Raw genomic sequence first — 27,936 nt, forward strand, 5'->3', positions numbered from 1 at the left:
TTAGCTCTATATCTTTAGCCAGATACATCCTAAGTACTGGAGTAACTTTGGTTAGTCTAGTATGTAGGCTAAACCGTGTATAAGTCTATGGTTCCTGTCAGCAAAATAAGGTTGGATGGAGTAATAAAAGAGGAAGCATTTATTACATATGAACTTGGTATGTTATTAAATTAGCTATATCTTTTGCTAATAATCATTTAAGCTGTTGTAATACTTGTTTACATAGCTAATATGAAAATGTTTGTGTGATGGTTGTATCTGTGTGATTGAACTCTGAGTTAGCGAGATGTTAGTGCTCACCCTAATTATTTAACATTTTTCCAGGTGACAAGTCTCATGGGGAGGCAAGGGAAGGTACCAGAGGAGTAAGCTAGTTGCCCTTATACTTCTCAAGTACATGCTAAATTAATTTGATTATTTACTATTTGCTATGACCCTAGGACACTAAATCATTATTTTGTTAATTCCTTGAATTGATGGATTTTAGCATTTTATTTCAGGTTTTCTTTTATTTATGTTAAGTTAGACTTTGAGATTGCTGACTTGGATTTTTATGCTTGAATTATATTATGGGTTTGATTGCTCATGTTTATTTGATATTGTGGCTAAAAGGTTGAGTTCTTAAGTATTATCTTCATTATTATGAGACCCTAAAATCAAACTAGTTTTATATGGTGTTTTGAGCAGCTTAAAGGGTAGGTGTTATATTTTTGGTATGAGAGCCACAACATTCTGCGACTTTTTCTATTTTTCTTTTCATTGTTTATATTTTTTCCCACTAAAATCTAGTTAAGAGGTCATGGCAAGTATATCTTAGCATGTGCCCTTCCTTTCTTCATATGTATCCAATTACTTTAGTTGTTCTTTTCTTTTAGCTAACTTTAACTTGTGTGGTGGCCTTACATAGGAGGGGAGAAGAATACTGAATACTTGACAAACTACATGACAAACTAACATAAACCTACATTCCCTACCTCTCCAAAATCATTCTCAGGGCATTGATGCCATCTTGAGGGACTTAAGAGACACAGTCCAAAACATAAGACAAATATTAAACAAGCATCAAGAACAACTAGTTACAATGAAAGAACGGAGTAATAGCCCTGTCAAGGAAAAAAGCCCTCTTATCGATGAACCCAGCGATCACCATTCTGCGAAGGGCTCTAAGCATGACTCTAGCAGCAATACTAGCAAGTCTGCCAACCCAACCTTATTAAAATCACCTAAATTTGAGAGCATTTTTGAAAGTTTAACCTATCAGTATTTGAGGAAAGACTCAACCCAACTAAAGCAGAGGATGGGTGAAGTGAGTAGAAAAGATCTTCAGGATTGTCCAATACACCTCCCATCAAAAGGTGCATGTAGCCGAGCAGTTGTTGCAGAAGGCAACCCAGTAGTGGGGTGATAGTATAAGAACTTAGACAATTATTTATTTAAAATCTGACGGATATATATAGATACATATATATATATATCAATTTTAAAATAATAAGAATTTTTGCTAGTGATGTATTTGTATTGAAATGTGCTATTTAAATTAAAAGCAGTTGTAAAAGAAATGCTAATAAAAACACCATAAAACTACAGGAATAAATATGGAAGCGACAAAAAAAAGTCTGGAGCACTAAAATATAATGTTAAATATCAATAAATCACAAATATATCAAATATCATTAATAAGTTCGCCATAGATAGGGAAGCTAAAGGTGTATATCATGATGGTGGCGACTCAACATTAATACCCATGGATATTAATCTACACAACCTTCTATGGAATTAATTTAAATGAAGGTGCATTCATTATTTCATGTGGTTTCAATTTAGAAGTATGATTTTTGAAGACTATTTAATGTAAGGTTGAGCGAAATATGCATGTAAGGATCTTATATGTGCATAAGCATGGGAGAAATGTACAAGAAGTGGTGCAATATGCAACTAGGCATCCGTAATATGTAATTAGAATGTGCCATATGCAACATTAGATTAACAATATACAATTAGGATTTGTGATATGTAATAAGGTACCATACGCAACTAGGCATCTGCATATGTAACTGGAATCACTAATATGCAACTTTGGATCCATGATAGGTAATTGGGATTTGTGATATGTAATAAGATGGTATATGCAACTAAGAATTTACAATATGTAACTAGAATTAGCAATATGCAAGTTTGAATCAATGATATATAATTGGAATCTCATATGCAACTAGGCATCTGCAATATACAATTAGAATAATTATATGCAACTTTGGATCAACAATATATAATTAGAGTAATTTAGTTGTGGAAAAATTGTAATAAGATCCAACCCAAGAGAATTAAATACGAAAAGGTCCCTTAAAATTATTAAATTATTTTGAAATCCTAAGGGATCTCATTGTAAGAGTTTTTATTTGTTTAATTACCAAATTGCACTTATTTTTTTTAAAATATGTATTGATAATTGGAAGAGCGGTCATTCACAACTTAAGATATAACGATTAACAATTACCGCAGCAGGTATTAACAACACATTTTCTCATTGCATCATAAAAATATACTACATGAGTTGTCAATTTGTGTCATAATAATTGTTAATCGTTACACTTTAAGTTATTAACGATTGCATTTTCAGTTGTCAATGCATACTTTAAAAAGAAATAAGGGCAATTTGCTAATTAAACAAATAGAATCTCTTGCAATGGGGTTCCTTAGAACTTTAGATTATGATTTCAAGGGACTTTTTTATATTTAATTTTCTTAGGTGGAACTTTATTACAATTTTCCCTTTAGTATTTCACCCACTACAATTAATTACACTCAAGGACCTAAATGTTTCAGGTTAATGTCCAATTAATTTTTCAAACAGGTACTCATCCCCAACTTCTATTTTTCATGACAAAACATTTCTATTTTCTATTTAAAGTTTACAATCGTGATTGTACTATATATATTTAGCTAAAAGTATCGCAAATTCATCACAATATTACCAACAGAACTCTTAATTTGATTAAAAAAGTTAAATAACTGATTTTTTTTGCCAACTAAATAACTAAGTTTATATATTTTATTTATTTAAATTACTAATTTAATGACTAATAAATTAATAAAAATTTAATATTGATTAGTTAACTGTTGTTATTAATAAATTAATAAAATCAATAAAAAAATTTCAAAATCTAACCTATGAATATGTTCTCTTCCACAGTAAATCTCGAGTTTCAAATTTAAACATGAAATTTATTTCGGTATTAATTATAAAGATTCACAATCGAAGATGATTTTTATTGAAAATTTGAAATTTCACCGTTGGAAAAAAGTATCCGTTGCATTTGAGGTTTTAACTTGATGGCAAAGCAACTCTTCACCTCGAAACAGAAGGGTTAACCGACAAAGAGAACATTGATAGAGTGAAGTAAGAAGCCGCAATCGATGAAGAAGCGATGGACTTCGAGCCAGTGGACGGAGATTTGATCGATGAAGATGGCTAGGTCAACATTAATGGCTCTGCATTTCTTCATGCTTCTCCTCTGCTACAGGTGATGCTTCTCCATCTTCTCCTCCTCCTCTTTCTTCTTCTTCTTCTTCTTCTTCTTCTTCTTCTTCTTCTTCTTCTTCTTCTTCTTCTTCTTCTTCTTCTTCTTCAAATTGCGAAAGAGGAACCAAAAATCCCCACTTTTCCTTTTTCTTTTGTTGGACGAAACTTACTTTACAAATTATTGGATGCTTGCCTGTGGGATGTTCTTTGAAGGAACTATCCAAAGTGAACAGCAACGGCAAAACAACGTGTGGTTAACTGGACTGAGCACGGTTGACGACAATACCAAAGTTGGCATATTCAAATCTCCGAACCCAAAGATACACGTTTTGCGCATTTGGTGCCTTCTTTACCACTTTTTTCTCTGTTTGTGACACATTCCTTCTTCTCTATGAAATCAATGAAGCCATTTTTATTTACCATTCATCTCCCATCCCTCGCTACAATGCTCATTGTGTTTTATATAGGAGCATCCCAATATTGTTCTTTGGAGCAAGGAGAAGAGAGAGACACAGAACTCTCGTAAGAAGCGTGGGATGACATTGGTTTGTTTTTGTAATGATTATTTCCTTCCATTTGGTCTTCTTCACTCTGTTCTATCTATTTTATTAACTGGATTTCACAACTATACCCGCTAACATTAAAACATAAGTAAATAATCCGAGGTGTACACTTTAGATTTTAACATATCTTTTTCCAAGGTCTGGCCTTTAGCTGTTGGAGAGGCTTTGATGCAAATTCGTTATTATGTTCGTGCTTTTCTACGAAAAGTAAAGCAGGCCACCAATATTTTCTGCTGAGGTAAGAAAAATGTTTGACTTTATTTTTTGGTTTTTTGTTTTCAAAATTTTCCTTGCTGTGAATAGATTTCTTAATGTTATCTGGTAGAACTTGATGATGTTTTTTTTTCCAGTTAGTTTGGTTTTATACATGCTTCACGAGCAGTGAAAGTATTGTTATATCCATCTTGAGAGACTTTTTATTTTCTCCTTAGATTTTAGATACCATCCAACTCAGTGTTCTCTTTAATAGCTCAGAAAAGTCCTATACTCTTGCTGCCTTTTTTGCTGAGTATCGTCTAGGTCAGGAATTGAGGGCCATAGCTTGTTTCACATATCTGTTCAATGAATAATTATACTTTGTTTGACATTTTTGCTTGACTTTAATTGAATGTCAAATCATTGTTTTTTGCTTAAGAAGTAGCTGGATTACTCTGATGGAACTAATAGTTTTGCTCGTTAATGTCAAGCTAGTCAGCTACAATCTCTTCTGGAGGGAATGGGAGAGGAAAATTGATAGAATAAAGCTACTAGGAAAAGTTCCAATGATCACAATAAAAGAAAGCGCCAAAAACAAAGTACAACAAATAGTTCTTCCTAACATTCGAGAGGTTAAGAGCTCTCCACAACCTCCATTATTCTGCCCGCCTCTCCACTAAGGCACACAACCCTAGACAACTATCTAACCACTACCCTGGCCATTAGTGGGCCCTTTCTCAAGTCTGCCTCACATCTTGTGGTCCCCTCTCCTGTTCTGCATCTTCCTCATGTTTTTGGGCTTGTCTTTCGGCTGCCTTCTTTTATATGTTCGGCCCAATGATGTGCTGAGTCCATTGTATAATAAATATTAGGCTTGATAACTCTGATACGTAGAGAAGGAGCCTTCACTTAGTTATGCAATTTTGAGTCTAATCATCCCTGGTTTAGTAGACTAGATAAATACAAATGAACTTAACCCGTGAAAAATAAGCTTTCTAGGGTTACATATATAATTGTATGTGTACTCAAACATTTTTGTACATTTAAGGGTTACATATATAATGGTATGTGTACTCAAACATTTTTGTACATTTAAGTGAACCTTGTAAATTTATCATTCATTTGATTTTGGAAACCTCTCCTAACACATACACATTTATAACAGGGACTCTATTCTCCCCTTCGGGCATATGACTAAGCATGTAAAGGTGCTTTTAGGTGCCTGTTGTACAAAACTTGACCTACATCCCTCCCATTAGCTCATGAACATTCTTTCCCTTTGATAATGTTGCTTTAATGGATCTCGTGACGTATTGCAAACAAAGGCTTGCTACGTGTGTGTAACAAAACATGTGACATAGAACATTGATGCATGTTGGTGTTGAACTTGAGTCTACTCTTCATATTAACTATTAAAACTTGTATGCTATGACAAATTAAAAGAGAAATATCCATCATGAAAATCATTAAGCATCCCCATATAATCAGGTTGCAATAGGTATGTGTTTGTTAGGCTGTTGGCGCATGGTTATATATACACAAGTCTATGCCTTTTCTCCGTTCTCATTTTTCTTCTTAATTTTCTTCTTTTTTCAAGATTGCCTTTCATTTACATTTTTTTTAACTTTAGGTTTTAGCTAGCCAAACTAGGATTGTAAGAATATTTTTTCACGTCTTATGCCGTAGATTATTCTAGGTTGATTTTTCTTTGATTATAATCAAATCTGACCATTTTAAGTTAGTAACATTGAAATGATAACTTTCTGATTGTGATAAAGATTATATGTATTCATGGTTTATGCGCGCACACACATTCATTTTTCATGTTTTTATACCTTTTCTGGATGTTTAGGTGCAGTAGGGGAAGCTTTCAGAAAATGGATCCAGCCACTACTTTCAACAACTAATTGATGCTTCTACTCATTGTCACAGTAAGTCTAAATTTAAGAATTTGTTCATTTAACTTGTTTGACTTGGTTTGACACACCAACTAGCATTTTATTAGTGTTAAGCAAAAAGAAACTAACCAAATTCTTCTCTAACTTGGTTTGTTCCTATTTAGTTTTAATATAGTTTTGGAATATGCTACAGATATCATTTTAGAGTCAATAATTATATTTATGTGTAAGTTGGGACTCAGGTGTAGCCATTACACATGTTCTATCCCTCTAAGTTTTACCATCAATTTGTATTAATTTTTATTTGTTTGTTTGTGCCTTTTAAAATTCAAGTGTTCTCAAATAATCTCGTTTTGTCCCTCAACTTCGATGCTAATCTTTTTAGGTACATGATGGAAGTGACCTCTTAATACTAGTGAAGAAAGTGAATATCAAACCAGTATTAAGAATCTGCACGTTTTCAGGTTCTTTAAAAGTAGTCAAGATATCATATCTCGTTGTGGGTTTTTGTCATAAGTGAAATCTGAGTGTCAACCTTTTTAAATCTTTTAGTAATCACGGCCTTCATTTTTCTTCTATTGCACTATTATAGTACAATAAGAAAGACGAATTGGCAACTTTGTTTACCATACTAATGTTGAACTTGTGTATGATTAGACATAGAAAGGCTGTTGTTAGCAAGAGTGGTGGCAGCCTCATTGGTAGCAAGACTTGATTCAATTCCTATGGCCGCATTCAAACTTGCCTTCATGTGCTGTTTCTTTACAAGTAAGCCATTTAGTCCTTTTTTCTATTAATTTTGTTTTATGTGTGTGGTGTATATATATTCATGTTGGTATTATTTATTTATTTATTTTATAGAACAGAAACATGTTTAGTTTTGCTGTTATTATGCCTAGAAAAATAATGAATAAAATAACTAGGTTCACCTCTTGGAACCTTTAGACAAACTACCTGGTTCTATCTAGTCGATTTTGTCTAGCGCAATGATATCTAGATTCCCCACCGGGAAGGACTGGTATCTTGCCAGCCAAAAGGGATCAGACCATGGTCTCATGACCTGTTTGTCCTCTGGTCCATGTTTAGCTCTAGTTTCTGTTGGGATACATATTTGGTTATGCATATAATTTTATAGTTTTTAATTTTATTCTATTCAATTTTGTTCTTTGGTGACTGCTAGCTAGTCAGTATAGGTAGGATGAAGATTCATAGGAAAAAAATGCCTCCATGGAGATGATAATTTTTATTGTCTGAATTTGGATTTTGTTATGAAGTTGTGATAGATTTATTATCTAATTTATGTGTTTATAGTCGATTGAATACATGTGTTTGTACGTTGTTGATTGAAAATTATGCTTGTATATGTTGACTGAATTAGAGGCTGATATAAAGTCAAAATGTTGTTGTGGGGGCCTAAGCAGTTAATTTATATACCCTTTATTTATATTTTTTATAACAATACCCTTAATTTACATTGTCATTACTATATATAATCTTTTCTTTATTTTAGTTTAGCTTTATCATGTAAGGCTGTTTTAGAGACAAATGAGATTGGTATGTGCAAATTTTGTCACTTAATAATCTTGAGACTAAAATTTGTTATATGTTGGCACTGTGGAATTTGTGTTTTGTATTGTAGTATGATCATAATTTGAGTTTTGAGATGAGTGATTGTGTTAATGTTTGCAACCACTTGTGGGAGGTAACTTTCTATTATATGAGGCAGGAGTTTTGTGAATTCTTTAAAATAGGAAGATCATTTTTTAAAAAAATAGTTTAGCAATATATTTTGATTTGAATCTATCTATTTTTTTCCTCCTCCTCCTTATCATAATTCTTTTAGCCCTTGTTTTTTTGGCTCCTCCACCCCTCTTCGTTCATTTCTTTTTGTTTGTCAAACATTATTTTTCTTATCGTCAATGCATTGTTATTTTCATGGACTCATATGCAGGTTTATTGAATTTTTTTATTATTTATTTACTATTCATTTCTTTATCTCTATTTCTTTATAAGTCTGCATATTTATCAACTTGACTTTTAATAAGGCTATAGTATACTTTTCTTTATGATGAAATATAGGAAACAAACATTAAAAACTGATCATCCAACAGCGTGACAATCCTTCTTGGTATGCTGATTCCAGCTTCATCTTCCTTCACTACTTAAATTTCTCGCGGAGGTCGTGTCCATTCCATCCACGTAGCATCCTGATTTGTAATGAGCCTTGCGAGTGCATCCGCCCATCTGTTCCCTTCCCTATACATGTGTGAATTCTAGTTCCCATTTCCTTCTTAGAAGTTCTTGCGATTGGATTGTGCTTTTGTTGCTTTCGTTGAGTACTTTCGCAGACTGAATGTTTTACCCTCTGGCCTTAGCATCCCTCTCCACTTCTATTTGTCTAAATCCTAGCTCCCACGCTAGTTTTAAGCCTTCAATTAATCCTCTTATCTCTGATTGTTCAGGTTCATAGGTCTCCAACTGCATTGAGAAGCTTCCAATCCCTTCCCCTTTATCCCCCTTATTACACCTCCACATCTCTTTCTTCCATTTCCATTCCTCATTCCATCCACATTCAGTTTGCACCATCCTCTCTTTGGTTTCTTCCACTGCTCCCCTACATTTTGCTCCTTTTGTTCTCCTTTATCTTCTGGGTCCCATCTTTTCTTGTAATTCCCAAGGTACCTCCTTATAAATTATTCCAGGTTCTCTACATTGCTCTACTTCTCCATGTACCTGGTCATTTCTCCATCTCCAAAGAAACCGGCATCCCACAGTAAACAACTCCTACCAATCCGATTCCATCTCTCCCATCCACTTTCCCTTCAAATTTTGTCATATCCGGTCATTCCCTCCCATCGTAAAAAACTCCCTGTGATAAACTTTGTTAACTAGATTTGCCCACATATTCATGGCCATGGGGCAATTTCTCAACACATGTGGTTGTGATTCAGCTTCCATCTGGTAGATACTGCAATACCCATCTCCAGCATCCCATTTTTGAGTCAGTTTTCTTGTAAGGAGTCGTTCATGACAAGTTTGCCACATGAATACTCTCATCCTTTCTGGTACTTTCAGCTTCCATACTTGTGTCTTCCACATTCTTTCTCTTTGCACATTGACAATTCCTTGCAAATTTTCGTAATCACTAGCCGTTGAGAAGTGCCCATTTTTCCCTTGTAGCCATCTTATTCCATCTCCCTGCTCTCAACGTCAGGGGCCTCATTGAAAGAATTTTCCTTATCACGTGGATTGGGGCCCATGGCTCTATCCCGTCCGACTTCCAATTGCCCTCTGCATCGACTAATTCATACACTTTCATCCTATTGTCTGTCTATATTATTCCTGTCCTGAACTAGTCTGCCCAACGGTAGTTCATTTGGTACCCATCTATCAGAACAAACAAGTGTGTCTCGGCCATGCCTAACTTCTCTATGCGTGTACCCTTGGAATTGCTCCTCTGACTTAACTATGCTCTTCCATAGGCTTAAGTCCCTTCCTTTATTTTTAAAAAAATATACTTTTATCCTTTAACCCTGAAACTATTAATAAGAATGATGATGTTGAGGTATTGAGGGCTCATAAAACATTTTCAATTACTAACATATTAAGATTAATTTTCAAAACAACTATAATTATTATTAAAAAAATCATTATTTAAGACTAATGATTTTAAAGTTAATGGATTAGAAATACGCTTTTTTAAAGTTAAAGGATTAAGTTAAACATTATATAAAAATAAAAGGCTAAATGTATACTTTAGCCTTTAATAAACTATTCATTCATCTCTCTTCTTATCTGTTGTTAATTAATTTAGTTAGTTATTTGTTATTTATTATTATTTTACTTGTGTATTTATTTGCCTGTTTTTATTGGTAGGAAAATTGTATAAAACTTTTGATTGATTGAATTTATTTGCATGTTTGTTATCTAATTAAATAATTATCCATTTTTCACTAAATGATTAAAACATTTTCAATTACTAACATATTAAGCTTAATTTTCAAAACAACTATGATTATTATTAAAAAAAATTGTTAAGACTACCGATTTTAGTTTTAATGGAACCAGAAGTATGCTTTTTAAAGTTAAAAGGATTAAATTAAAACATTATATAAAAATAAAGGGCTAAATATTATCTTAGGCTTTAATAAACTATTCATTCATCTCTCTTCTTATTTGTTGTTGATTAAATAGTTAGTTATTTGTTATTTAATATTATTTTACTTGTGTATTTATTGCCTATTTTTATTGGTAGGAAAATTGTATAAAATATTTGATTGATTGAATTTAACTGCATGTTTGTTTATCTAATTAAATGATTATCCATTTTTCACTAAATGATTAAAAGGATGGGTAGGATTATCATACACACTTTTTATTTTTTTCATATATTTTCAGTTAAATGATAGGTCCCTGAAATTTGGGCCTATTTTGATTTTGGTTCCCGAAATTTTAAACTTGTGATTTTGATCCTTAAAATTTAGTCTATTTTAAAATTTCAATTCCTAACATATTGGGGATTAAAACCATAAGTTTAAAATTTTAGGCGCCAAAATCAAAATGTGCCCAAATCACAAGGACAAAAAATGACATCAACTCTTTTTGAAAAATTTGTGTAAGTGTTGACTGCTCTCTATATTTATGATATTTTTATTGTACAATTATTTATTGCTTAAAATTGTCAGCATAATTATACTTTATAAGTTGTTTTACAATATAAGTTGCAATACAATAAGGCTATCGAATCATTCGTTCAAAATATTTGTTTCTACTGCACACTTAGTGATTGATTGCCATTATTTATTTATTTATTTCTTCATGTTTGATTATTTATATTTATTTTTTTAATCTTTTATTTGCTTAATATTTATTTACTTACCAGTTATTTTTACCTTGCTCATAGATTTTTTAGTTTTATTACTTAATGGGTTTATGTATTCATTTATTTGTTTGTGTGTTACTTGTTTATTATTTGTTTCATAATTTTTGTTTAACCTTTTGTTAGATATTTTTCTTAAAAAATTGCAAATAAAGACTGTGAAAATTATAAATTTGATATCAGGAATCGTGACAGCACTTTAATTGGTTCTAATAGGAATTAATTTGCAGATCATAACAAATTTTTGGAAGAATTCCTAATATGAGATTTTGTAATTTTCATGGTATTTGTTTTTGCAATTTGTCCTATTTTCTCTCGACTCTTGTTATGTTTTATAATTATTCCATGCTCTATTTTCAATTTTGTATATATGAATATAATTTATGAACCTCTGGCAATAAATTATTAATTCATTCCCTTAATTATCTATGCGTATTAGATAAAAAAAATTATGTTCCTTACGTAATTGATTGGATTAATTGAGAATAGTGTTTATTACTTAAGATTGAAAATTTGAGTGGTGTGTTGATAAATTTCTATTCTCTAGTACACCTTTTTTTATATGGCTATGATAAATTTTTCGAATTTACGTGTGCGCTTGGTTGTCCTCTCAATATTTTGTCCAAACAATTTCTTACAAACTAAAGGTCATAATTTATAAACTACATTTATTCAACCAGAAAGGTTATTAGTTTATTCACACAAAATGAATATTATTTTATAATTAATTATTGACTTGCTTATTTATTTTTAATTTACGGGCCAATAGTCATTTCCTATGCGTCTATGCTGATTTGATTCAATTTTCAGTTTTATGTCGAAGTTCTGTCTCTTGTTTGCATCAAAGCATGAGCTTTGAGGTTTTTTGGGCTTTGTTGGAAGTTAGAATGTGATTATTGTTTGGTTGAAATTCATTTATGATTTGAGCTCCGTTCGTGATAACCTTTCTATCTTACGTGCGTTTGACCAAAACATGAGATAGGTAATTTTTAAGTGATAGGAAATAAAGCTGGTGAAGGACTTATTGACCGTATCAAAGTATCCTATTTTATGCCTGATGGCATGACATATTGAGTGATAGTAAATAAAGCTTGTGAAGGCAAGAATCTGGAATGGAACCAGACATTGTGAAGGCAAGAATCTGGGATGAAACCAGACAGACTGCAAATGGAAGAATATGAGACGGACCAGACAGACAGCAAATGGAAGAATTGGACGAAATTGGACAGATTGGAAAGGAAAGATTCTGGACGGAACTAGACAAACTGTAAAGGGAAGAATCTAAATGGAACTAAAGGCAATAACACAAGTAGGGGGATGCAAGGAAGATGCAACTTGGAGAGAGAAACTGCAGCCTAAAGCTTTGGATTGTTTGAGGCAAATGATGAACATGACTATCCAAGAGTAATTCTGATGACGAATCAAGTTGCAAATTGGGAGGTGGTCACACTTTGATTTGACATTGGGCAATGCTAAAAGGAAGAGACCGACACAAGTTTGGAAGTGATTGGCATGTATAAATAGGTATGACTAGACTAGGATGAGCATATCTCCATTTCTTTTTCTTTTTCTTTTTCACAGGGTTATGGAAAAACCTGGCTTTGGTACCTTGTTAGATGTAAAGGAACCAGATGTACTGTAACGTCCCAGGTGTCAGAGTGCAGGCTTCACCACCCCAGGTGTCGCTCGCAAATATTGTCCACTTTGGTGCTGCTGTAACTACCTCACGGTTTTGTTCACTTAGATGCAGTTGTAGCTACCCAAAAAACGAGTCTATGAGGGAGAAGTATCCACATTCTTATAAAGTGTGTTTTGTTTCCCTCTCCAGCCGATGTGAGACTTCACGATCCACCCCTTTTAAGGCCCAGCATCCTTATTGGCACATCAACTTGACTGTGGCTCTGATACTAAAATTGTAACATCCCCATGTCTCGGAGTATAACCCAAGTGTCGCTCGCAAATAATGTTGGCCTTGGTGCAGCTGTAGTCACCTCACAATTTTATTCCTTTAGGTGCAGCTGTAGACACCCAGGAGACGTGTCTACAAGGAAGAAGTATCCGCACTCTTATAAGGCGTGCTTCTTTCTCCTCTCCAACTGATATGGGATTTCACATGTACTACGAAGGCAAGAATCTGGGACGGAACCAGACTTGCTGTGAAGGCGAGAATCTGGGATGGAACCAAATAGATTGCAAATGGAAGAACCTGGATGGAACCAGACAAACTAGAAAGGGAAGAATTTGGACAAAACTAGATGAACTATAAAGGGAAGAATATGGATGGAACTAGATAGACTGCAAAGGCAATAACATGTTTGTGACAACATATCAGACAGAGGCGGGGGGATGCAAAAAAGATGCAGCTTGAGAGAGAAAGTATCCATAGCCTAAAGCCTGGGGATGTTTGAGGCAAATGATGAACACGGCTATCTAAGAGTGATTTCGATCATGAACTGAGTTGCAAATTGGGAGGTGATCACAGTTTGATTTGATGATGGGTAATGCTAAAAGGAAGAAACCAACGCGAGTTTAGAAGCGACTGAAATGTATAAATAGATATATGTGACTAGACTAGGATGAGCATGCCCCCATTTCCCCCTCTTTTTCTTCTTCTTTTTCACAGGGATTGTGGAAGAACCTAGCTCTGGTACCATGTTAGATTTTGACGGATAGAAAGTTAAGGGAAATAAGAACATCAGGATATTATTAATTCTTCAATAAGCAAAGTACAAATGAGCCTTTAGATAGAAAACTATAACCTAGCAAACTAACTCTAGAATCTTATCTGATTTAATGTAATCCTAATATCTCAAACTTATTTTTCTAAAATATGATAATATAATATCCAAATGTAATCGTAGACAATGTCCCAATATAATTCTAGATTATTGGATTATTAATAAAACATAGGAAAAATCCAAAAAAAAATGACCGTTGAATTTTAAAATTCTAAACAAGGAATTACTACAAAAAATGTATTATTATTTGCTTTTCGAATATAATCATTTTCTTTACTAGTGTACTAACTAATATTGATTTAAAATTTTGAATTGAATAGTCATTTTTTTGAGATTTTCCCTAAAACATAATACTAATTAATTAGTCCAGTACACTTTCACATTGAACAATGGTGCTCTTGATTTGCTTAAGTGCCTTGTTAAAGAATTTGACGTATCAATGTCATCAGTTGCAATTTTCATAACCTATTGATTTTATCACATAATTGTTGTTTTATTATATTCTATGTACAAGATAATTGACTTAGATATTGATTGGATATTTTATCACATAACCCTTCTATTTTCATAATAAGCCTTGGGGAACGTTTTGGAGCTCTTCCAAATTTTTGGCGCGAGGGCTTAAATGAGTTATTTGACTTAAATAATGTGTTTAATTGGTTTAGTTCTATTGGAATTTGAGTTATATGTGATTTGAGGTGAGGGTTGTTGTTAAAAAAGGGATTTTGAATTATGTTTATTTAAATTAGATCAGAGTTTTACTTGGTTTAGATTGTTAATATTGATTAGATTTCAATTTTTGGTGTGTTAGAGGTTGCAAATTCTAAGTATAAATTGAGATTTGTTATGGAGGATTGATATTGAGGCTGACTAATGTTTTCTCTGGGTTGTTGGGGTTGAGGAAACAATAATTATAACTTTAGACTAAGGAATTGAGAGTTTGATTGTTGGAGTGGGTGGTGAGGTGAAGGGTTGAAGCCTTGACTTCTTTGACTTGTTAAGGGTTTGATATCGAAGTTGTGTGCAATTCAGTGATACTTTGTGCTTAGACTTAGTCTTTTTGGTTCATGTGCACCAAGTCTTATTGTTGTAAAGGTGGGTAATCGGTTTATCGGTGGTTATTGTGTCCTAAGCCTAATTACATATTTATGATCCCTCAAGGATGTTTGTAGGATTTGTGGGCTATCATTGTGGTTTGGGGGGGGGAGTTTAAGGAAAACTCTTCTAACCATTTGCATTAACCCTTTCTGTTATAGTTAGTTTTATTAACTCGGGTTGATTTTTTTTTTTTTTTTTACTATGGTAGTCATAAGTCTTATTGTTATGAAGAAAGAAGAGCTTTTCAACTTGATATGAGAGTCTACTTTTGATTTTAGGACATGTGGGTTATGGGCCCACAATGCTTTCACTCTGCTTTTTTTGACTTTTGTGGTTTATGGGCGGATACTATGACTTAAGCCCAAGTTGGTTTTGTGTGTTGTCATTGTGTGCCCTAAATCCTAAGGTGTTCTATTGTACTGTATGATTGTGTTTTGGGAGGAAAAAACATATAATGAACTCTCTTGTATTCATGATAGCTTTTGCGTTAGTTTTAACCATTTCCATCATGTTTGGCTTTATTAACTGAGGTTAACTAATTTCTTTCTTTTTCTATCATAGTAGGTTGTTATGGTTTTAAAACAATTAAGTTTTATTGTTATGATGAAGGAACTTTTCAATTTGATATGAAAGTTAGGTTTCAATCCTGAGACCTGTGGGTTGTGGGCCTATCATACTATTGCTTAACTTCTGTCTTTTTCTATGATAGTAGATTGTTTGATTTTAAATGTTTAAATTTTATTGTTATGAAAGAAGAACATTTCAATTTGATATCAGAATCATGTTTCAATATTAGGACATGTAGGTTACGGACTCACCGTGCTTTCGCTTAACTTCTTTCTTAAAACAATCAAGTTTTATTGTTATGAACATTTCAACTTGATATTAGAGTCCTCTTTTGATCCTGGGACTTGTGGGTCATGACAATAAATTAAGGATCACAATGAACTGGATAGTGGTCGGTAACTAGAGCTACTGTTTTGTGAGGTTCAGCTGCTTCACCAGTTGGGTCGTTTTAACGGCCAGGCCAGAGTTAAGCCTAAATATAAGGCGACTTTCTGGCTAAATTTTGCAACGCAGGATGTTAGACAGATTAAAGGTGAAAAAACAAGAAGAAGAAGCAGAACAGCTACTCGGGATATGACCCTTGTCGCCATCGTTTGTCCTTTCAAGTGTGGGCATGGAGTCGATTGCTAACCTAAGGGCCACCATAACATGCGATTCGCGTCATCTTTGGCGTTCAGCAATTTGCTTATATGGAACTACCAGCCTGTGACTCTAATGAAAAGAAGAAAAATATCAGTGGAAGGGGTACTGTAGAAAACGAAATCAGCTTGGTGAGGCAGATTTCTTTTGCTAATATGCAAATGTAGATGTAGGAATGACTTGCGCTATAAATTAGTATTAATTAACTTAATAATTACTAGCATTTTTTGGAATCTTTCAGAACCAAAATACTTTTAAAAACTAGAGATAATGCAATTAGTTTAGAGATAACATGATGATTTGGTTTTTTAAAACATAATAAGATCTCTTTTCTAAAGTTTGGATTTGAAAAAAAAAATTAATTGTGATGTAAAATTATATTTATTATTGCATATGACAAAAGATAAGGATTTACTATATTATATGATTATAATACATAAAATATGCAATTCATCTTCTAGAAACACCATGATATGGTATTTTGAGACAATGAGTACTCCCAAAAGTTAGTGGAGCTGGTTTCTCTTAGCTACCTACTCCCATCCGCTGCCCTCCATCGCCCAAAATGACACGGTATTTTGAGGGATGTGATTGGTTTTTTTAAGTAACATTTAGTATTTTGAAATATTTTTTTCTATAACACTTAGTATTCTAAAATAATTTTTGATATGCTCATCATACTAAAATAAATTTTTCATGAGCACCTAGTATCCTAAAATATGTAATTCATTCTCTGAAAAATCCTTATATTATTAATGTATATATAGAGAATGAGTACACCCAAAAATAAGAGAAGTAAGCTTCTCTTCATTACTTGCTCCCATCCATTGCCTTCCTTTGCCCAAAGCATCGTATTTTGAGGGGATGTAAATTTTTTTAAGCAATATTCAATATTAAAAAATTTTCAGTGGCATTAAGTATTCTAAAATAATTTTTTACAGACTCATCAGGAATATATTTTTCAGCATATTTTTAGAGTAGCACTTACTGTCCTAAATTTAGGGTGCTATTTTAGGAAGCTGGGTGTTATTGAAAAATATTAGGATACTAGTGTATAAAAAATTATTGTAGGATAGCTACTACTGACAATAATATTTTAGGATATTGAGTGTCCCAAAAATTATTTTACGATAATGGATATTCTTGAAAAAATATTTTAGTTTGCTGAGTGTACCAGAAGTTATTTTAAGATACTGGATACTACTGAAAAAAATACTTTAAGATAATGATTATATATATAATATATTTTAAAAAGGCAATCATCTCCCCCTTATTTACACCTAAAACGATAAGGATACTAGGTAGGCGTCTGCTCCTAAATAAGCGACTAACTAGACAAAAATGAAAAATTATACTAAAAGTTTTAAATAGGGTATTAGTATCTCTAACATAACAAAAACGCACAAGTTATCCTTGTTTGAGGGAGTATTAATATTATTTTTATTTAATTATTATGTTACAACCGATTGAAATATGAGAATTGTGAACCGCCTGCCTTTTCAGTTTGATGTTCGATCTGGCTCTTAAAACCTCGCCAGTGGAGATATGCAAAAGTCGGTGAAGAAAGCTGCCAGCCACCAAACAACAGTGTTCCTTGCCCCCATAATAATGAGTACATTCTAAGGTTTATGCAAGTATTGGTCTTACCCATTGACCTCGGGCTTAGGAAAACGGAAGCAGTAAATAAGGAAACTGCAATTATGATAGAGAATGACCTTTAGGAAGAAGAGGACTGTTAGAAAAATGGAGGCATAGGGATTTCTGATGTACCTGTGAAGTGTCAACCCATCACTTCTAAGAGAGAAGAGTCAGATTAGTTTAAGTGGCCACAAAAGTCATAGGCCACTTCTATCATGATAATCAATTAGTACCATATGAATCGCTTCAATCCCCCAACTTCCAATGGTAAACCTATAGAGGCATCATGTCACTTGCAATGATTAGGTGACAAAGTTGTGACATGAGGTGAGAAAGCTGCGACAATACTTCCTTTTTAGTGAATGCAACATGTTAGGTTGGTAAGCTTAATATGGATTCAATCTGCTAAGCATGTAACTCATAGTTTATGAGGGAGAAAAATCAGACCAACTTGAGTGCCCACAAGGGCCATAAGCTTAATATGGAAACACCTGAATTACTTCACTCCCACAACTTCCAATATAGAGGCATCATTTCACATGCAACGATTAGGTTGGTATGTTGCGGTAATACTTCTTCCTTGGTGAAGCAAATGCAGCATGTTAGATTGGTATGTCTAGAGAGGCAATTGATTTGCCCCAGTGACGCATAATTAACAAGAAAATGTTAATCGCTCTTCTTTACAAAAGAAAATGTAAAAATAAAAAGAGGAGTATAAGTTAGGTAACATATTCCCAGCCCAAAAAGAGATTAGCTTAACATGAAACATGGACCGTAGAAAAACGAACCGTATAAAATAAAATTAATATGAATTGAATGAATTATTTGAGGAAAAAAACCTATAAAAATAACATTATTATTAATTATATTATTATATTTTACATCCTATCTAAAAAAATTAAAAAAAACTATATCATTTATTTGGTATTTTCAATCAAGTATGAAGGAGAAAACAAAAATTTCATTATATTTTGTTTATATTTTATAAGAAAATATTTTAAAAATAAAAAATAGTTGGCGAGTTGGCTTCACATGGGACCCTTTTAATCCGCGCCGCCTAAACCCTAACCCTGTCATGGGCCAACTAGCAACTCACAGATGACCTGTATTACTACTACTAGAAAAAGTTGCTTGTGCTTCTTTTCATATAAATAAAAATGTAAAAATAAAAAGAGGAGTACCAATGGGGGTTGGTCCAAGTGGTAAACGGCTTAATACTGCTTAAGCGAAGTCTCGAGTTCGAACCTCAGCGTATGCAGAAATTTCCATTGGGAGACTCACCCACCACAACCAGGTGCACGACGCGGGTCGGATCCAAATGTAGTCGAAGCAAGACTCCGGTGAATTGGGTAGGCAACCCACAAAAAAAAATGTCCCCATCCAAAAAACCCAAAAAAAAAGTGGTAATTGGCTTTCTTTGTGATACTCATCCATTTTTATTGAAGAAAAGCTAAATTATATAAAAATTTCCCTTAAACCTATGAATAATCTTTCATATTTACAATAAATTTTCCCAAACTTTAAATTTATACAAATAATTTCCGTATTATTAATTTTATTCATTATTTATTTCTAAGTGAAATTTTTGTTTATTCTTGCAATAATAAGAGACTAAGGACATGAAACTAATGGGATGATAGGTATATTTTTCAAAAAAGTAATTAATGACAGTTATACTCCTCCACTGCTTAATATATAACCTAATTTAAAAATTAATGTCAGTCCTATATGTAAGATCTATTTTACATGCTTATGATTTTTATCCTAAATTAACCTTATTGATATTTTTTCAACAACAGTCAAGTAGGAGATGGAGGGAGAAAATTAAGAAAAATAATTAGGGTGTTGTAAGAAAAAAAAACACATCATATTAACCAATTTAATAATATCCTTAATCTACTCAAATTAGTTAATTAGGTCTTATATTAAGAATCAGAAGAATATAAAGTTTGATCTAACATATATTTAATGGTGTAAATGCAAAATAGTTATGACATTATTGTGCCTTCAAAAGGCCGATTCTAATTAACAGTACCTCGTGACGCAGGGGTATGAATTAAGATTCTTTTAGATATGATAAAATGTTAAATCATCACAAAATAATTAGCTTTTTTTTTTTTACCAGCACATCACAAAATAATTAGCTAAAGATCCCATTTTTGCTTCAACGCATCATTTCAGCTTAATATGTATAAAAAGTCAAGTATTTATAAGTTTTCAAGGCATGCAAAATATATAGATTCATTATCAACGTTTTGTTGTCCAGTATTATACCCATATATTTAAATATTAACAACTTGACCTCTTTTAGCAATTTAGTCATGCTAAAATCAATGCATACTCAACATCAACAAATTCAATATAGTTACTCTTAAATGAACCCTATTGATGTTTTTATAACAATAATTAAGTAAAAAAAGATGGGAAAGAATTAAGAGAGGTGCCTATGATATTTTAGGAAAAAAATCATATTAACCAATTTAACTTGTCACATCCTGTCAAATTTGACACTGGGAATGTGAGTAATAAATTAGATAAAGAGTCAAGTGATAAAATAGACTCAGACTTGGAATCACTTTTGAGTTAAGATCCGACTCTTGTTCGGACTAATATTTTTGAAATTATCGGTCCAGAAAGAACAAAATGAAAAAATTGGAAAAACATTTCAGAAAATTTCTAAAAAATAGTAAAAAGATAAATTAGATGTTTTGGAACCCTATTTGAGGCCTTAGAAGTGGAAATTGCATAAAAATAAATTATTACAGAATTTTCTGTAAACAGAGGTTTTTCTGGAAAAACAATAGAAAATTAGCTTGAAATAATTATTTTAAATATATAGAAGCCTCATTAATTCCTGAAAAATTTTGGAAAAGTTATTTAAATATTTATTTGAATTTATAAAATTATTTTCAAGCCCTGGAGGTGAAAGGATTAACTTTAGAATATTTAATTACTGAAATCTTATCGCTAAAACCCGATTTCAGAGAAAATTCAAAATAAATAGTTAGGGGTGGAGATAAATTTTCAAATTTTCTAGAATGCTTTTCTATATTAGAAAGGAGTTTTTGATGGAGAGAAGTAAATTTTTAGAGGCCCAAAAATATTTTTGAAAATAGTAACCGACATAGTGAGTTTTGGTCAAAATTGATATTTATGAGTAGGCTTCACTTTTTTTTTTTCCTTTTTGAATCAGATCTGAGCTTCACTTTGGGCCAAGAAAGCTCAAAAATTTTGTGCAAAACATGGCCCAACATTGCAAGGAGTTTATGGCCAAATTAACCTTAAAAATCAGTGGAATATTCTTAGAATAAGGACACTTGGCAAGATCAGATTTTTTGAAGCACTTGATGGCAGCCACTTGGCCTCTTAAGTGGCAGTAGAACATGCCACATATGCAAGGGAGAAGGCCAGAAATTTTCTCTATAAATACCCCCTAAAACCATAACAATTCAGCCAAAATAGAGAAGCACAGGGGAGGTGCTGCCAAACTGAATTCTTGACCTGGAGTAAGAGCTTTTAATCATGCATCTGAAGGGAGAAACACCAAGCTTTGATCAAGGATTAATTGAGGGAATTTTGAGTTTGATTTTGGTTGGATTTAAGGGTTGTTTTAGTTCAAATTTCATGACAAAATCCTAAGGTTCTATGCTGTGATTTTTGGTCAGTTTAAGGATGGATTAGGGAAGGATAGAAACCTTAAATATGAGGTTGGAATTTCATGTTTAATTAATGTTTGGATTGAATTTTGGAAGAAATCAAAGTTGGGGTTTTATAGCATACTATTCGGCCACTTGATATTCTTGGTGTAGGAGTTTGTTTTGATATGTTTTGATGATTCTAATGAGTTCAAAAGGTGTTTTTATGTAAGAAAACATGGGAATCAAAGATAGGAATTTTGGAAAATAATACTACCCTACTCGGCCAAACTAAAATGGAAGAGAAAGAATGTGATTTTGTAAAATTTGATTTGATATTTGGATTCTAAATGAAAAATTGTACGGGTATTGACCAAGAGATTGATGGAAATAAAGAGGAAATAATTATGCCAAAAATCAATGAAAAAGGAATTTAATTGAATTCAAGGTTGAACATTAATGTTCATGCTTGAATTATTGATAATTTGGAATGTGTTTATGTATGGATTGATAGGCATTGTGCAAGAGGACAAGGAGGAATCCATAGGAATCAAAGAAGCTGAAAATCTTGGACTCAAAAGAGGTTGCATGGAATTCACAATTTATAGTGTTAACTTGGTTGGTTGTTATATAATATGAATTCTTAAATAATTGCTATGTTATGCTTGAGGTTATTTGAGGAAAATGACATAGTAGTTGATTGCATTGTAAGCCCTAGCACCATGCATTAACATGTTAATTGTTAGTGAATTGTGATGATATTTGCATGACATAGAATGTTCATGAATCTATATGCAACTTACCTTGCATGTTTAACATTATCATTGTAATTACTGCTACTGAGATTTCTATGAAATCTCATTCTTTTATATTTAAATATTTACCAACTAAGGGTTGGATCAAGCAAGGAGAAAGGAAAGGAATTCACCTTGGAGGATGAATGAGCTTAAAGCCATTTTAGTTATGTTTTGTAAACTATTATGTATTGTTATGTATATTTACAAACCATGTTGGAATAATGTATTAATGATTAATGATACTTTACATGTGAGCATTTGATTAAGAAATCATGTTTAAGTATATGTTAGATGATTGGAAAGGTCATGTGAAAGGAAAAGAAAAGAAAAAGGGCAAGAATTGCAAAAAAAGAGATAAAAGTTGACTTTTTAAGGGCCAAGTTTGACCAATGAGATTTTGTGCAATTGGTTGAATTTCAAGCTGAAATTTGACAGACCTATCGATCATATTTTTAGCTTTAAAATAAGTGTTATTTCACTAAATTTGGAGTTTTGTACAAAAAGTTATATCCTTCCAAAATTAGGCATAAATTCTGAAAAATTGAAAAATGACTATATAAACAGTACTATTTTGAATGAAATCAAGGATTAATAAATGAGTTCTGAATGCCAGTAAGTATTTTTCCTTCAAAGATCATGTCAGGAGCTTTCCATAAAACTTGGAACCACCTCATTTTAATTCTTCTAGAATTAGTTATGAATTTTCAAAGTTTGGCTTTTATGAGGGTTATAATGAATAGTAACCCGAATTTAAGAAAATTTAATGTTCAAATTTTTTCAACTTAAGGCCATAAGATTATCCAAAATGATTCCAATTGAGATAAAATGAGGGATAAAGTAAGGTGTGACATAACTAATATTATTAATCTACTTAAATTAATTAATTAGGTCTTACATTAAGGACTGGAAGAGTATTTTATATACTTGTGGATTTTAAAAACGTCAATAAAATAAACAATAAAAAAATCTATATAATAAAGAAGTTGACCTTCAAATTCAATCCATGTATAAGGCATATTACAAATATAGCCTATAGACGGAATGATAAAAGGAACAAAGTAGAAACTCTATTTCACAAGTCTACTGTACAAAACACAATAATTTTATAAAGTTTATTTATTTATATGGACAGGAACAAACAGTTATTTTATTGGCCTTCTAATTTTTTTGGTTGATAATGTGAAATAGGAACAATGGGGAAATAATAATCTATTCATTTATTATGTATTATTCATCAATGTTAATTATTTTGAATTAAAAAGATACATTTTACTTACTTTTTTAATTTGAATTATTTTTAGAACCTTTTTGTATCCTTATTTATTTATGCTAATTTTTTTGGGCTAAATATGTGAAATAGAGATAATGGAAAGATAATCAAAATAGATGGGAGAACGTGGCATGCTAGGAATATGCTTATTTTGTAGCTTAGTGAGATTATTCACATATATAGTATGCTGTGAGCTTGTGAGCTGTACTGCCTTTAAAAATATCAAATTAATGAAGACAAAATGGCTAGTGAGTTCAAGCTCATGTACTTTATTCACATAGTATGACCCATGTACTGCATATAGGATAATTTTATAGTTGATAACTACATAAGACACATGATATTTTTTGCATTGTAAAAGTAGGTTACATAATATACGAAAAGTTAATGAAGACAAAGTGGTTATTGATTTGAAACTCACATATTTTTGAATCAATAATTACATAAGATAATTTTATGGTCAATAATTATGTAGGACATATCAACGACGATTAACTACTTGCTCAAAAAACTTTAATGCAAATATGAGGAATAAAATCTTTTAGCTCAGGCTTGTGTTAAGGATTGATGGTTTAACTTTCATTAAAGGATGTTTTAAAGGAACTTAGTTTTCCAACCACAAAATCACTTTTACTACTCTTCATCACTGAAATTCAACAAGTCAAAAAGATTAGAAAACCAAGTAGAGATGTACTCCCATCAATTGAAAGTGGTGGTTGAGTCTTCTTCAACTACGATAATAATGGAATATCAAGGAAAAAAAATAAGAAGCATCTAGTTAATCAACTCAAAGAGAAAAGACTCACCTTTCTTAATTAAAAAGTAGGATACAAAGCCTTGTCATCTTCCTACATGTAAATCATGTTTTGTATATTCATAAAAAACGCGGAGAAATTCAGGTTAGTGAATGAGAAATTTTAGAAAGTTTTAAGCTGCAATGCACTTTAAATGAAAGTTATATGGCCAACATCTTATAATACAAACAATACAATGGGCACAAGAACAGTAAACAAAAACAAAAGATTGAATGACTGAAATGCACATGTGATGAAGGTATACTTTCTAGAAGTTCCAATATATATATGGCAGCTTTTCGCCCCTGACCATTTTGCAGATTATATGCCAAGCATTCTCAAACTAAACCAAAATCATAAGCATGTTAAAGAAAAAGATTTTGTCGTAGTCTTTATATTTCAACATTCGTACTCAAAATAAAGAAAATCTAAAACATTTGCTAAATAAAATCAAATCAACATCAAAATATTAGGATTAATGGGACTTTGATTCTCCCAATGCTATATATGACTGATATAAAATAAAGAGTAAAATTTGGCATATGAATAGTAAGATAGAGATGAAGGCAGCATTGTCAAAAAAGTGATAAGGAGTTGAAATCTAAAACATAAATACTTGCAGACCAAGACAACAAAAATCATGATTGGGTGAAGCATTATAAAAAAAAAATCTAGTTAGAAAATATGAAATTGTGCACCCAAATAAATCAGGGTGAATCAAGGAAGTTATATCATTTTCATATATTTTTAATTTAAAATTTAAAATATTTATTCAAGATCTTTATTTTAAGAACAACCAATTCAACCAAAATAATTCACACAGGAATATTGCAGTGTGGGAATAACTGACAAGAAAGAGTAAAATTGAAGATTAAAAAAAATCTATATCCTCATGAATAGGAAACATGGGTAGAAACGTGGCTTGTAGGAAAAATTATGAAGAAACTATTGTTAGCATTTGTCCCGTGAATAATTTGAAAAAAAAGAAGAAGAAATCCACATGAATAGGGGAATATGGGTAGAAACGTGGCTTTTACAACAAACAAAAAAATGAAGACCATTTATCTACACATAGGTGATATCACATGTACAGCTAGCAACTTTTACTCTGTATTTTACTTTTATATATTAACTAGTATAGTGCCTGTGCAATGCACAGATATGAATTAGTGGTTTCTTTTATATAAGATAAAAAGTTGAATTACCACAAAATAATTAGTTGAATATTAAATTACTATTTTAAGTCATGATTTCAACTTAATTTAAAATAAAATATCATTAAGCTTTTGAAATCTGCAGTATAGGTAGATCCATTATCAACATTTTTAGAAATATGCTATATATGTAAGTATATAAATGGATGTTCCTTTAAAAAGATTGAATTAATGGAGACAAAGGGTTAATGGATTGAAACTCAAATATTTTATTATATTTAAGAATTACACAGATAATGTTATGGTCAATAATATTATATTGGACAAATATGACATCTGATTCTATATTATAAAAGTAGGCTAATTAATGCAAGAAAAATTAATAGAGACAAAATTGTTACTGAGTTAAAATATTTTGAATTAGATTTCAAAATAATTCATAAATAATAAATAATAAATATTTTAGGTATAAATAATAGTTTAGATTTAGGGCGTATGATATTATTTTCAATATACTAATAGACCAGCTGAAATTAAATTTCAAGCATAATTAATTTTAAATAATACCATCAAATTTCAAATTTTGAACATACATCATGCCTCGCATATATGCCACGATTTTCGGGATAAGAGAGTTTATATAATTTTATTTATTTTTCTTAATTTAAAATATTTGCATATAAAGGGTATTTTGGTTTTTACAAAAAATGGAAAAAATAAGGCTCATTATTGGAGATAATTGCAATAAATTCTGTAATAAATCGGAATTAATTGAATTAATCAAAAAATTATTAAAAAAGTAGATTTATCTACCATTAACAAAAATCATTATTTTGCAAAAATAAATAGAAAGACATGAAACATGCACTCAAATAAATATGATTGAACTAATTTCTAAGACGCATAAATAGAGAGATCATGGTTAGAAATGTGGCTTTAACAAGAATAAAAAAATAAAAAAATAAAAAAATAATCTGCAAACAATTCAACTAAAAAATAAATAAACAATACATCCCAAGAATTCAACTAAAACCATTTAAATAAAAAATACTGCATTATGAGAGATAACTAACTGATTCTGCCACAAAAAGAAATAGGTAGTGGGAATAAGGAGGAACATACGTTATGGTGGTGAATAACGCATAAATAAGGAGTTGGACATAAAATTTTGGCTTTAGAAAAAAAGAAAAAAAACCTATTTATCTACATTCTGGTGAAACCAAGTGGTAGTCTGTTAGTAAGTCATGCAAGATACAATTATATGAAAAAATTGCCCATGTTTCTAGATTTTGTGAATATACTTCTTCCTATAATTTATCCATTTATAAATCAATTTAATAATTGAGTGGCCAATTTAAATTTTAAGTCGCTTTACATTCCAAATACAAACTTTCAAAGTGTTTTTAGATAATATAAGATATTTCGAATGCTCGTTCATATCGTAAAAGATAAATATATAATTAAAAATTGCCACACGTTTCCATATTTTGGGAATATACTTCTTCTTATAATTTATTCATTTATAAATCAATTTAATTATTAAGTGGCCAATTTAAATTTTAAGTGGCATAACTGTGTTTTAAATTCCAAATTCAAACTTTCAAAGTGTCTTTAGATAATATAAAATAATTTGAATAATTGTTCATATCTTAGAAAAAATCATGACATGTTGACTGAAAAATTCTCTCAAATAATAAACAGTTAGTGAAAACGTGGGCATAAACATGGGTAAAAAAATGTGGCCTTTTTTTATAAAAAGAAAAAGAAAAGAACATTTATCTGATCTTTGGTGATGCCACTTGTCACGCTGTCAAATACTTATGCCTTATACTCTACTTTTATATATTAATAGATTTTATAGTTATATTGATTAGTAGACCCCGCATGATGCGGAGTGGGTTTAAAAAGCATTAAAATTATACACTTTATATGCTGATTTGCTAAATAAATGGATGGCTGTGTGTCAGCAGCACGGAGAGTTGATAAAAATTAGCAGCAAATGAAGATTTATTTAGAAAAGAGTTAGAAAAACATAACAGGTAGAGATTAATATTGATTAGTCTACATTTTGAGTTTGTTCCAACTAAAACACATTCCAATCAATTGTATGTGCGAAGCAATAAGGACAAGATTCTTAACCTTGTATAACTGAACAAAAATAAAGTAATACAATGGCTTAATAGAAAACACTTGTACAAGTCTACTTGATGACCACACATTATCATTTACCGTCGTGGGGACTGAGTTTGGTCCCACGCTGTATGGGAAGGGGAAATAGCGGGATACTTGATTCAGGAAAATCTAATTATATGATATAAATAGCCTGAGAACTATGTAATTCAATAGCCTATTGGGCTCGTGTTCGTAGAGCGAATACATTTAAGTATATGATATAAGAAGTCTGATGAAAACCTAATATACTCTAGATCACCTGTGAACATTTTAAATATTTATAAATTGATACACACATATATGTATTTAAATTGATGAGATTTGAAAGTATTCGGTGAAATCTCATTACTCTGTTATTTTATGAGAATTTTATATA

General features: G+C 31.5%; 1 protein-coding gene across 1 annotated transcript in view; it reads left to right on the forward strand.

The window, feature by feature from the left end:
- Window positions 1–1,081: 1,081 nt before the first annotated feature.
- LOC114716416 (G-box-binding factor 4-like) overlaps window positions 1,082–27,936 on the forward strand; it is a 51,040-nt gene continuing 24,185 nt past the window's right edge. The window contains exon 1 of the mRNA XM_028901423.1: window positions 1,082–1,306. Coding sequence (XP_028757256.1) covers window positions 1,082–1,306 — 225 coding nt within the window. The remainder of the gene's footprint in view (window positions 1,307–27,936) is intronic.

This window comes from Neltuma alba, unplaced genomic scaffold (genome assembly GCF_004799145.2).
Source record: "Neltuma alba isolate B1F8T4 unplaced genomic scaffold, ASM479914v2 tig00011656_pilon, whole genome shotgun sequence".
In the NCBI taxonomy this organism is placed as follows: Eukaryota; Viridiplantae; Streptophyta; class Magnoliopsida; order Fabales; family Fabaceae; genus Neltuma; species Neltuma alba.